Raw genomic sequence first — 13,622 nt, forward strand, 5'->3', positions numbered from 1 at the left:
GTACAGCAGCGCTCACAAGGTAGGTAAGAGTCTTGGGAAGGCTGCCTTTGAGAAGCTCTGGCCATTTCCGCAGGAAGCTCGTCCACATCATCATCATCCTTGCTTCACATCGTTAATGGCGCCCCAGACGTCAAACATGAACTCGTCAGGGAAGGCAAAGTCTCCCAGAGTCTCGTCGAGGGTCACAGCAAATTCATCTGGGTTGCTCTTGTCTTTTCCAGCTTCGAACATGGTTGTGGCTGTCAATGATAAGTATTAAAAATTAATCATCCATGAGTTAGCATTAGAGGACTGATAAAAATGCTACCAGGAAAAATAAATAAATAAAACAATAAAATAAAAAAATGGTACCAAGGCAATGCCTCGCCCCGAAGTGACACACACTTTCACTTAGGGTGTGTGTGTGTGTGTGTGTGTGTGTGTGTGTGTCTATGGGGCAGGTTTCAGTGCTGTCCAATGTATCAGGTATGAGCACGTCAGCACTGCCTTGTCCTAACCTGAGAGCCCATCACTGCAGAGTCTGGCATTCGCTTTGGGTTGTCTTGGTTTTCGTGTGTGGTGTGGACTGTAGGCATGTGCATATAGAGGCCAGGACACAACCTCAAATGTCATCCCTGAAATGTCACCCACTTTCACTGCCCGGGAGCTGGCCAGTTAGGCTATACTGGCTGTCTGGCCAGCTCCAGGAATCCTCCTGTCTCCACCTCCCCAGCACTAAGTTTTAAAGCATACACACCACATCTAGGACTTTTACAGGAGCTCTGTGGGTCCAACTTGTGCTTCCACAAAAAAGTACTTTACCGAGTCCTCTCTGCAGCCCTCTGGCATTCCGACGGGTAGAGACATACCCTAAGAAAACCCCATGGCTAACCTGACCAGGAAAGTTAGTGCAGGCACACAGCTCCTCATCTCCCACAGCCACTAACACGCTCTGGCCCTCCCATCCACAGCCCCACTCCCAGATAGGTGGCGTACACTCTATCCTCACCCAAGCGATAGTTTACAGCTTGCCGCACGGCAGTTTGAGTTCTGTAGCCTATTCCTTGAGCACCTTCTGGCATATGATAGAAAATTACCACCATACGGTCTGTCTTCCATGGGAAGGTACATAAGCCCCGTGTTGTGTCCAGAAGTACAGATTCCCACAGGGCTTTCCCCGGGAGCTAGAAACCCATGGAGTCCACCTACATTTTTCCTCCGGCCCATTATTAGCACAAACAACCAGAAAGAGAATTTAAAAAAAAAAAAAAGTGCAGCTAAGTGCTGACCTCTTGTGGCCACTGTAAGAATATTTTTACACTCCTACCACCACAACATTTTGGACAACATACAGTTTCCACTGTATTTGTAAATATTTAAACAAGTTTTAAGTATAAAAATTAACCTATTATTTAAATACTTATTATATGTGTATATGAATATGAAGGCATATGTGTGTGTGGAGTGTGTGTGTATGCATGTGCTTATGTAGGATGCGTGTGTGTGTGTGTGTGTGTGTGTGTGTGTGTGTGTGTGTGTGTGTGTACATGTGGTTACATGGGGGGTGTTACTGGGATCCCAACTCAGGGTCTCACGTATGCCACATAGATGCTCTACCTATGAGCTTCACCCTCAGCCCTACAACATTTGGGGGGCAGGGCATGGGAGACAGGGTTTCTCTGTGTAACAACTCTGGCTGACCTGGACTCACTCTGTAGACCAGGCAGGCCTCAAACGCACATAAATCCTCTTGCCTCTGCCTCTTGAGTGGTGGGATTAAAGACGTACGCCACCACACCTGGCTACAACACATGTTTTTAAAATATTTTATCTATTATTTTCATGTGTAGGAGTGTCTCATCTGCATGTATGTCTGTGCGCCCTGTATATGCAGTGCCGTGGAGGCTAGAAGGCGGCGTCCCCTGGGACTGGATGTTACAGATATTTTTGGATGCTATATAGGCCAGGTTCTCTGAAAGAGCAGCCAGTGCTCTTAACTGATGAGCCATCCCTCCAGCCCCTGCACTGTACTTTTAAATAAAAATGTACTCCAGATTCCACTGATCTCAACTTAGAAGGAGCTCTTCAAGTGTGGGCTATTTCACTGAGCAACGCAAGGAACACAAGGAGAAATGCATGCCTCACTATGAAACACCATTAGCATATACCTTTCTAATCAACGTCTATAAAAGGAATTGTGGGGCAGGCAGGGGGAGGTGAGAGTGACTTAGAAACTATCATTTGAATTGCCTTCCTACATGTTTCTAGCCTTTTAATAGAATAAATGTTAGGGTTTTTTTGTTTTGTTTTGTTTTGTTTTTCGAGACAGGGTTTCTCTGTGTAGCCTTGGCCATCCTGGACTCACTGTGTAGACCAGGCTGGCCTCGAACTCACAGCAATCCGCCTGCCTCTGCCTCCCGAGTGCTGGGATCAAAGGCCTGCACCACCACGCCCAGCCTTATTTTCTTATTTTGTTTGTTTGTTTGTTTTGTTTTTTCAAGACAAGGTTTCTCTGTGTAGCCTTGGCTGTCCTAGACTCACTTTGTAGACCAGGCTGGCCTCGAACTCACAGAGATCTACCTGCCTTGGCCTCCTGAGTGCTGGGAAAGACTAACTTCTTACTTCATGCATCTGTTTCTGTGTGTCCTGTGTGAAGTCTCTGATCCTTTATCTGACATTGTACCCATTTTAGTTAGTATCTTTGAATTCACTTATTGAGGATTTATGATCTTTTGACTCTCTGTGGAGTCCTGTTACCTCCCTCTTGCTTCCTTGTGTTTCCACGCTGAGAGGTGTGCGTCTGTTGGCTGGATAGCGCATCTGTTTCAGCTGGCTTAGTGAGCAGCCTGATCCCAAGGTCCCATCCCAAGAACCTCTCAGACGAGAAAACAAACTACTGAAACATCAACAACAACAAACTGAACAAGACACAGCACTGCACTTAGACTAAAACCTAGGGGTAAAATGCCAATTACCAGAGAAGCAAAAAGGACAGAGTAGACTGTGAGGTGCGGTTTAAACTATTCAAGGTTAGTAGAGAGACAAGAGTTAGGAAATAAAAGGAGGAGGGAAGGGAGAGGCCAGAAGAGGTCCGAGGTTCAGGAAATGAAGAACGAATGAGGATGTGAAGGGAAAGGTTGAAAGAAAAACTTTTATAACAGAAAGAAAAAGTCAAGAGGAGACCACCCAAGAGTGAAAAATACGTAAACAAGATCATAGAAATAAGGTGAACCTAAAAGCTTTCAAAAATAAGATAAAGTAACAATATACTGAAATCATAATAATAGGAAAAGTAGGAAACTAGGGTAGAAACAGAGAGCATGTTAGAGTGGCTTCTGGGTCCTTTAAGACCGGGATAGTCAGGTGTATGTGGGGCCCGGGCAGCTGAACTGGTAGACTCTTGTCTTTCTTACTTACAGCCTATGCCACTTCTGTGCCTATGTGGGTCACATGTCAGCTGTCCCCCTAACTGCCTTCCCTTCGGAGTACAAGTAAAAGTAGGGCTGTTAATATAAGTAGGGCGCCCAGGAGGTCTTTTATTGTATAATATGGGTGAAAGGGGATTTTGTCTGCATCGGAGTTGACTCCAGTAGGATTGTTAGATCCAGTTTCATGAAGGAATAGTAGGTGGACTATGGCTAGGGCTGCAATAATAAATGGGAGAATAAAGTGAAATGCGAAGAAGCGTGTGAGGATAGCTTTGTCTACTGAGAATCCTCCTCAGATTCATTCTACTAGGTTGGTGCCGATGTAGGGGATTGCTAAGAGAAGATTAGTGATGACTGTAGCTCCTCAGAAGGATATTTGTCCTCGGGGAAGCACATATCCTATAAATGCAGTTGCTATTACGGCGAACAGTAGAATGATGCCGATATTCCAGGTTTCTATGAAGGTGTATGAGCCATAGTAAATTCCTCGTCCTACGTGTATGAATAGGCATATGAAGAATATGGAGGCTCCATTTGCATGGAGGTATCGGATTAGTCAGCCGTAGTTTACATCTCGGCAGATATGGGTTACGGATGAAAATGCTGTTGAGGTATCAGAGGTGTAGTATATTGCTAGGAATAGTCCGGTGATAATTTGTGCTACTAAGCATACACCTAGTAGGGACCCGAAGTTTCATCATGATGAGATGTTAGAAGGTGCAGGTAAGTCGATGAATGCGTGGTTAATGATTTTTAGTAGCGGGTGTGATTTTCGTATGTTTTTCATTAGTGTTCTTGTAGTTGAGTTACAACGATGATTTTTCATGTCATTGGCCATAGTTAAGTGCTATGTAAGAATAATGGCTAATTATATTTATACTTTAAGTTCTGTCTTTTTAATGGGTTGCTTAGGGTTGGCGTTGAAGCCTTCTCCTATTTATGGGGGCTTGGTTTTAATTTTGAGTGGGTGTGTGGGTTGTTTTATGGTGTTGGGTATTGGGGGGTCTTTTTTAGGTTTGATTGTGTTTTTTATTTATTTGGGTGGTATGTTAGTTGTGTTTGGTTATACGGCTGCCATAGCTATAGAGGAGTATCCGGAGACTTGGGGTTCTAATTGATTGTTTATAGGTGTGTTGGTTTTAGGGTTTATTGTGGAGTTGTTCATGATGTATGTTGTTGGTTATTATAATAATGTTGAGGTGGGGGTGGAAATTTATGATATAGATAGTTGGGCTGTTTATGAGGTAGATGATTTGGGTATTATGGGATAGGGGGGAGTAGGGGTTGCAGCTAGTTGATTGATGATTGTGGCTGGGTGGTCTTTGTTTATTGGGGTGCTTATTATTATTGAAATCACTTGAGATAACTAGGTATAAATATTAGTAGTGTTAGGATTAGTGATACTAGGAATGAGAGAAAGTAGATTTTGATCAGGCCTTTTTGGTTGGATACTAGTTTTGACATAAGAATGTGGATAGTTGATGTGGATTTGGGGATGGCAGATTCTAATCAGGTTTGGTCTAGGGTGATTATAGGAATTTTTATGCTTGAGTTTAGTGGTTTTATGGGGATGAGTCGATGGGTGATAAGGGGAAAATACCCTAGTAGGGTTGAGAATATAGAGTAAGATGAGTTTTTGTTGGGGATTAGGTTTAAAGTAAAGTTGTTTAATTCTAGGGATACAAAAAGTCCTAGGATTGTGACGAATAGAGCTGTTATTTTTAGCTGTCAGGGTACAGTTATGATTTGGGTATTTATTGGTGGGATGTTATGTGAAATGATGAATCCTGCGAAGATGCTGCCTAGTGCTAGTCGTTTAATGGGGTTTATGAGTTTTGGGTTGTTTTCATTTACTGTAATTAGAGGGGGGTATCGTGGTTTTGTTATTGTGACGAAGTAGATGGTTCATATGCTGTAGGCGGCTGTTAGGGAGGTTGCGATTAGTGTGATCAGAAGGGCTCAGGCGTTGGTATTCGACGTGTTAATAGACTCGATAATAAGGTCTTTGGAGTAGAATCCTGTAAGGAATGGTATGCCAGTTAAGGCTAGGATTCCAATAGTTAAGCAGGATGTAGTGAATGGGAGGGTAGAGGTTGTGTTTCCCATTTTTCGGATATCTTGCTCATCATTTAAGTTGTGGATAATAGAGCCTTCCCTTCTCTGCATATGGCAGGCTTCTGCTACCTACACTTATCTTTGCATTCTGTGGGGTTAGGCAGGGTCTCCTGTGCTCCCCAAACCTCTCAGTCACCATGGGGTGACTAATGCTCCAACTGAGGGAGTGTCTCCCAAGTGTGTCAGGAGCAAGAGGAGGGGACACAAACTCTGAGACCTGTGTGGGCAGACCTGTCTCTGAACTTCTAAAACACCTCTAAAGCCTTAAACACCCTGACAGGAGCCGAGGCAGCAGGTGCCAAGTGTCTCAGTCCCTGGGGGCAACAACAGGTGGCTCAGGGTTGATCAGCGTTCTGGTATTGGGTTCAGGGCTGTGAGTCTGAGAAGCCGTTCTACGATAATGAGGCCAGCCCGCAGACATGGAGGGCGAGACCATACACCCCACTGCCGTCCTCCCAGTCTGTGTGTCTGACTACCTCCTCTGCTGTGTGCCATACAGTGGGTGTAGCGGGTTGACTTCAGGCTCCCTGACTGTTATTGCTTTCAGTGGCCTGATGCGGAAGCCTGGGAGAAATTAGGCCATGCCTTGCTGCAGCCAGCCCCTTAGAAGCAAGACTAGGTGCCTGCTGACACCGATAGAGTCCTCCAGTATGGAGGAAGGAGTGACAAGCCCACCCACCCACTGTAACTGTGAGAGAAAGTCTATGGTCTCCACTAGTGCCTGTCTCCATGACAGGAATTATGCAAGCTAGGCCAGGTTAAGTCATATGGTGTGGGACTCCCCATCACAGCTGAGAAGCCATGAGTCTCTCTCTGTCTCTGTCTCTGTCTCTGTCTCTGTCTCTGTCTCTGTCTCTGTCCCTGTGTGTTTTCCTTTTTCACTACACACACACACACACACAAACACACACATACACACACATACACACACACAAACACACACATACACACACATACATACACACACACAAACACACACATACACACATACATACACATACATACACACACAAACACACACATACACACACACACACACACATACATACACACACACAAACGCACACATACACACACACATACATACACACACAGAAACACACACACACACATACACACACACATACATACACACACAGAAACACACACACATACACACACACATACATACACACACACACACACACACACACACACACACACACACAACCTTTACTCTGAGAATAGCAAGGCTCTTTCCCGAAGTCCCAGGAAATGCACTAATGAGTGGCTATCTCTCCCGACAGCTCCTCTCTGGGCCTGAAGGCCTACTGTTCTCCTTTCTCTCCTAATAAAACATTTACTGAAGGGTAATTCTGTGTCCTCTCCTTTCTGCTGAACCTGCCATTTTCATGTTTTTTTTTTTATAATTTTTTTTCTAGACAGGGTTTCCCTGTTTTAGCCTTGGCTGTCCTGGACTTGCTTTATAGACCAGGCTGGCCTTGAACACTCAGAGATCTGCCTGCCTCTCACTCTGCTGGGATTAAAGGCGTGCGCCACCACTGCCGAGCTTATTGTTTATAATTTCTAACATGGGCTTGGCATTGTGCTTTATTCTCAGAGCCTATGGGGCTCAATTCTGAACAATAATCTCTTAGAGCAATGGCTCCCAGCCACAGCCCTTTGAATCATGAGGAATGACACAATGGGCCGCCTCTTCAAGTGACATGCTGGAGGAATCACTGTCTCACCGAAAGCCCCAATCACACCTGGGCTTGGGAGGCCATAGGCTTTTCCTGTAGTTCCTGCCTTACCTTCTCTATGAGGCTTCTGCTCCTTTAATCCCACTGCCAGGAACCGCACAGCCTGAGCCTCGAGCTGGTGGCTTTTTTTTTTTTTTTTCCTGAGTCACCTTTCTGTGTCCCTCTTCTGTTCAGCTGTCTTATCACTTCCTTAATGGATTTCCAGTCTTTTCCCATTTCTTTCTCTCCTCATAACAGTTTGTTCTTTGCTATCCCAACTCCTCCCGTCACACAGAGGTGGCTGCTCAGGCACCATAATTATCCTGGAGTTACCCATCCGGAGTTCTTTTGTTGTATGTATGAGTATTTTCACTGCACATATGTAGGTGCACCATGTGTGTGCAGTGCCCGTGGAGGCCAGAAGAGGGCATCAGAGGCCCTGGAGCTGGAGCTACAGTGGTTGTGTGCTGCCGCATGAGAGCTGGGAGGGGACACACATCCTCAGGAGCAGCACACCTCTACAGGACCCAGAGCGATCCATTTTTGAACACGAAATCCCTCTCTGGATTTTTTTTTTCTAGCTATAAAAACCATAAATTTCTCTTATTATTGTTTCCTCCTTAAATACAGTTGGAATTAGGGTTCTTTGCTTTGGTTTTGTTTTGCAGTACTTGTAACTATTAGAGTTTTAGTTGACAAGTCAAGACCTTGACACATTGATAATAGAATAAGAAATAACCTAGGAACCATCCAGAAAGCCCAGTGTCAAGCCAACTTGTTCAGTTCTGTATCCTTTTCTTCCTATTCCAGGAATCCTATTAAATGATGCACAACTTTAATATCACAGTGCACAACTTAGCCAGTAATGCAAATGACGCATACCAGATAAGAAAGCGACTCATGTGCATCACATATCTATATATTCTCATGTATATTTTAATAAACACAACATGGTGATGATGGTATTACTATTCAGTGTCTAGGTTAAAAATGAACTAAAATTTTTTTTGTTTGTTTTTGAGATAGGGTCTCTCTCTATTATGTAGCTCTGACTGTTCTGGAACACATAGTATAAGCCAGGCTGGCCTTGAACTCACAGAGCTCCTCCTGCCACTGTCTCCCGAGTGTTGGAGTTGAAGGCACAGACCACCACACTCAGTCTAGCTAAAATGTTAAAAGTTAAAAAAAACAAAAACAAAAACAAAATGTTAAAAGTTGACTTAGCACAAATACCTCACAACAAGTAACTGGGTAAATCATTATTATTCTTTCTTGTTTTTATGTTCTTTTGTGCTCCACAAATCCTCTTCGTCTTGAAGAGCATAATTGTGTGTCATTTGTAAACAGCACAGTTGTCATGGCAGTTTAGTCTTACCTAAGTCAACATCTCGAATTCCCATGTACAGCTCAAGGAGATCATCAACCTTTTCAATTGCCTTTGCTTTGGCTTCAGAGGGCTGTGAAAAAAAGAAAGACAAGATATTGCATTTACATAATTAAATTTCTTGATGGTCAGGGCACACACAGCAGAAAATAGTTGGTCCATTAGCTGACTTTGGTGGATATATCTGGAATACACATTATAACCTTACAGCTAAATATAAATCAATACAGTAAATACTTAGCTACAGTGTCAGCATAAAATATTATGGATTTAAAGAATCTGGAACTCATTGGCACAGGAGACAACTTCCTGAACAGAACAACAACAGCCTAGGCCTTAAGGTCAGCAATTAATAAATGGGACCTCATGAGGCTGAGAAGCTTGTATAAGGCAGAAGACACTGTCAACAGAACAAAGCGACCACCTACAGACTGGGAAAAGATCTTTACCAACCCTACATCTGACAAAGGGCTAATATCCAAAATACATAAAGAACTCAAGAAATTAAACACCACCAAACCAAATAACCCACTGGCCATGGTGGCGCATGCCTTTAATCCCAGCACTCGGGAGGCAGAGGCTGGCAGATCGCTGTGAGTTAAAGGCCAGCCTAGTCTACAAAGTGAATCCAAGCTAGCCAAGATAACACAGAGAGACTCTGTCTCGAAAAACAAAAACAAAAACAAAAACAAACAAATAAACCAAATAACCGAATTAAGAAACGGGACTCAGAACTAAACAGAGAATTCTCAACAGAGGAATATTGAATGGTTGAGAAACACTTAAAGAAATGTTCAACATTCTTAGTCATCAGAGAAATGCAAATTAAAATGACTCTGAGATTCCATCTTACACCCATCAGAATGGCTAAGATTAAAAACTCAAGTGACACCACATGCTGGTGAGGATGTAGAGATAGGGGAACACTGCTTCATTGCTGGTAACAGTGCAAACTTGTACAACCACTTTGGAAATCAATCTGGTGCTGTCTCAGAAAACTGGTAATAGGGCTACCTCAAGACCCAGCTATTCCATTCCTTGGAATATACCCAAAAGATGCACCACCACACAACAAAGACATATTCTCAACCATGTTCATAGCAGCCTTATTCATAATAGCCAGAACCTGGAAACAACCTAGATGTCCCTCAGTAGAAGAATGGATAAAGAAACTTTGGTACATTTATACTATGGAATACTATTCAGCTATTAAAAACAAGGAAATCCTGAAATTTGCAGGCAAATGGATGGAACTAGAAATAATCATCCTGAGTGAGTTAACCCAGACCCAGAAAGATACACATGGCACATAGTCACTTATAATTGGACACTAGCCCAAAAGGGATGTCCCCTGAAAGTCTTCACTTAGCCGGAGATTGGGATAGATACTGGGACTTCCTATTGGGACTCTAGGTGAGAGAGGTAAGGAAGAATGGGGAAATAGAAGCATCTAAAGGGTCCTAGAAACCTACAAGAAGACCATTAAGTCTGGTGGATTTGGACCCAGGAGGGTCAGCTCAAACTACTGTACCAACCAAGGACAATACATGCAGTAAACCTAGAACCCCTATCCAGATCTAGCCAATGGACAGCACATTCTCCACAATTGTGTGGAGAGCAGGGACTGACTCTGACATGAACTCTGGTGCCCTCTATTTGACCACTTCCCCTGGGTGGGGAGACCTGGTGACACTCAGAGGAAGAGTAAGCAGGCTACCAGGAAGAGACCTGATAGGCTGTCATCTTATAGTGGAGAACAAGGTCCCCTTCTGTCACAGACCTGGAGGAGGGGGGAATAGGATGAAAGAGGGAAGGAGGGGAAACAGGAAGATAAAAGTGAGAGGATAGGCCGGGCGTAGTGGTGCACGCCTTTAATCCCAGCACTTGGGAGGCAGAGGCAGGCAGATTTTTGTGAGTTCAAGGCCAGCCTGGTCTACAAAGAGAGTCCAGGACAGCCAAGGATACACAGAGAGAACCTGTCTTGAAAAAAAAAAAGTGAGGGATAACAATTGAGATGTAATCTGAATAAATTACTTAAATAAAAATTTTTTTAAATTCACCTACTTTGAAAAAATTATTATGGATTTAAAATGAAGGAAAAGAAGAGACAGAGAAAGAAAAAGAAAGAAAGAAAGAAAGAAAGAAAGAAAGAAAGAAAGAAAGAAAGAAAGAAAAAACACAGTTCCAAGTACTGAACTACTTGGGAACTACTACACCTACAAGGGAGAGATGTGATTAGACAATAGTTGTAAAGGCCATAATAGGTACACAAGCCAGAAATCTTCAGAAGAAAGCAATGTAAGAATTGTGTTTCCAAGAATGGAGAGATGTTAGACACACAGGAAAGAGACACTTCAAGTGGAAAGCCCATGTGAATGTGTAAAGTCTGATAGAAGTACATTTACTGTAAGAAGTCCCATGGGCTGGCCAGGCAGTGGTGATGCACGCCTTTAATCCCAGCAGGAGGCAGAGGCAGGCCTCTGTGAGTTCAAGGCCAGCCTGGTCTACAGAATGAGTTCCAGGACTGAAAACAGAGAAACTATCTTGAAAAACCAAATAAATAAATAAATTAAGGAGGAGGAGGAGGAGGAGGAGGAGGAGGAGGAGGAGGAGAAAGAGAAATCCCACTGGGCCTGGAGAATAGTCACATGACTATTAAGGGGCCTGTGACACTAAAGGATCTCTCTCTCTCTCTCTCTCTCTCTCTCTCTCTCTCTCTCCCTCTCTCTCTCTCTCCCTCCCTCCCTCCCTCTCTCCCTCTCTCTCTCCCTCCCTCCCTCCCCCTCTTCTCTTCCTCCCTCTCTCCTCCCCTCCTCCCTCTCTCTCTCCCTCCCTCCCTCCCTCCCTCCCTCTTTCCCTCTCTCTCTCTCCCACCCTCCCTCCCTCTCTCTCTCCCTCCTCCCTCCCTCCCTCCCTCTCCTCTCTCCCTCCCTCTCTCTCTCCCTCCCTTTCTCTCTCTCCCCTCCCTCCCTCCCTCTCTCTCTCTGTCTCTCTCTCTCCCCATACATTCACATACACATGTGTACACCCCAATTTCCCTCTACATGTGCACATAACATACACATCCTCTCATGCAATTCACAGTCAAATATTACACACATGCACACAAGAGCTCATTCACATGTGTGTATGTATGTCAAATGTGTGGGCTGTGTGTATATGTATGGGTAACTGTGTATAAGTATTAATCCCAGCACTCAGGAGGCAGAGGCAGGTGATCTCTGTGAGTTTGAGAGCAGCCTGGTCTATGAAACAAGTCCAGGACAGCCAAAGTTACACAAAGAAACCCTGTCTCAAAAAACTAAAAAGAAAGAAAGAAAAAATAAAATACCACCGTAAAATAATTATAGGGTTAATGTTAAACATGAGGCCCTACTTATAAATTGACCACAACATTGGTATGTGTGTGTGTATGTCAGTGTGTGTGTGTGTGTGTGTGTGTGTGTGTGTGTGTGGCATTTGTTAGTGTTTCTATGTGCATGTGTGATTGCATGCGTGTGCATGTATGACCACATGTGTTTGCATGTGGTTATGTATGTGGCTATCTAAAGTGTATGTGTGTAAATCTGTAAGAACGTTATTAGTGTGAATGCACTGCCTTATGGGAATCAAACCCAAGTCTTATACATTGGAGGCAGGCATCCTGCCACCGAGTAATACCCAAGCTACCTCATAAGTTCTTTATAAGAACTAAACTTCAGAAAAGTAAATGGTAAAACAGATTGCTCCTGTTTCGTTGCAGTGGTTTTTAGTTGCCATGGTTTGAGTGAGAATGGTCCTCAGAGGCTCGTACACTTGAATGTTTGGTCTGCACTTAGTGGAACTATGTGGGAAGGATTAGGAGGTGTGGCCTAGTTGGAAGAGGTGTGTCTCTGGAGATAAGCTTTGAAATTCCAGAAGCCCACACCATGCCTAGTTAGTATGTGTGCTGCCCCTTCCCCTGCCCCCTGCTGGTGGACCAGATGTGAGCACTCAGCTATTTCTACAATGCTGTGCACACCTGCCTGCTGCCATGCTCCCCACTATGAAGGTCATAGACTCACCCTCTGGAACCATAAGCCAAATAAACTCTTCCTTCTATAAGTTGCTTTGGCCATGGCATCTCTTCCCAGCAATAGAACAGTAACTAAAGCATCCAGTAATCAGATATTAACCTGTTTCTACCTGGCCACAATGTGAGCTGTGGTGACAGGTGGCAGTGTTCCTCACACACTAATGCCACCAGTATCTGGCCATTGGCTTCTGGAGAAACTTTTGATTCATCACCTCTTTCCAGCTACATTGTGTTTGTTTGGGTCCTCATCCTTTCTTTCAGGCAGAGGTTTCCTAATTTTCTTCCCTGCCGTTCCCTCTCAAATCCGTCCTGTTCAACAGCACACCCCCTTGAACAAGGGAAGTTTCTAAAACACACAATTGATAGTGCTGCTGCCTCCACAATTTTTAAACAGATCCCCAATTAACCACAGGACCTTTCACACCCTCACCCCATCTCTTCCTCCAGCAGCATCACCACCCACCAGGTACTTCGAGCACCCACTCTCCCATCTCACAGGCAGCTTGCACTCTCCCCAAACGCATGATTGTTTCATAATGCATCTTCCAATTGCACCAACTCTTGTCACTAGAGGGAACTGCTTGCTGATTTCTCGTGCTCCCTTGTCCCTGACAGCATCTTCACTGTGACACTGTGTGTCCTGAATTGTGCTTCAGCCCTGTCCCCTGATCTCTTCATCTCTCTCTCTCTTCCCGCCCCCCATCCCCCCTACCTACTCTATCTCTCTCTAAGGGAGAAAGGGGTCTTTATTCATTCTTGTAGCACCAGTGCCCAGACTGTGCCAGGCTCAGCAAACACAATGAAGAAAGAACAAGGTCTGGGCTTGGAACAGCACACCCTCAGCTTCCTGTGTTTCTGTCAGGTTAGAAACGAGACTGTTTCAAATACTGTGCGTTCTTCAAATCCTTCAGATACTTGATTGCAGGCTATTTGCACCAAGT

The 13,622-nt window shown here is 44.2% G+C and overlaps 2 protein-coding genes across 3 annotated transcripts in view; one reads left to right on the forward strand and one right to left on the reverse strand.

Moving 5' to 3' along the window:
* Fubp1 (far upstream element binding protein 1) overlaps positions 1 to 13,622 on the forward strand; it is a 909,332-nt gene that overhangs the window by 772,798 nt on the left and 122,912 nt on the right. The gene's annotated exons all lie outside the window — the stretch shown is intronic.
* Gipc2 (GIPC PDZ domain containing family member 2) overlaps positions 8 to 13,622 on the reverse strand; it is a 62,769-nt gene continuing 49,154 nt past the window's right edge. The window contains exons 5-6 of the mRNA XM_051166053.1: positions 8,619 to 8,700; positions 8 to 239 (exon numbers count right to left, since the gene is read on the reverse strand). Of these exons, the coding sequence (XP_051022010.1) occupies positions 94 to 239; positions 8,619 to 8,700 (228 nt within the window). The 3' untranslated portion in view covers positions 8 to 93. The remainder of the gene's footprint in view (positions 240 to 8,618; positions 8,701 to 13,622) is intronic.

The sequence above is a fragment of the Acomys russatus genome, chromosome 23, assembly GCF_903995435.1.
Source record: "Acomys russatus chromosome 23, mAcoRus1.1, whole genome shotgun sequence".
NCBI classification, from domain to species: domain Eukaryota; kingdom Metazoa; phylum Chordata; class Mammalia; order Rodentia; family Muridae; genus Acomys; species Acomys russatus.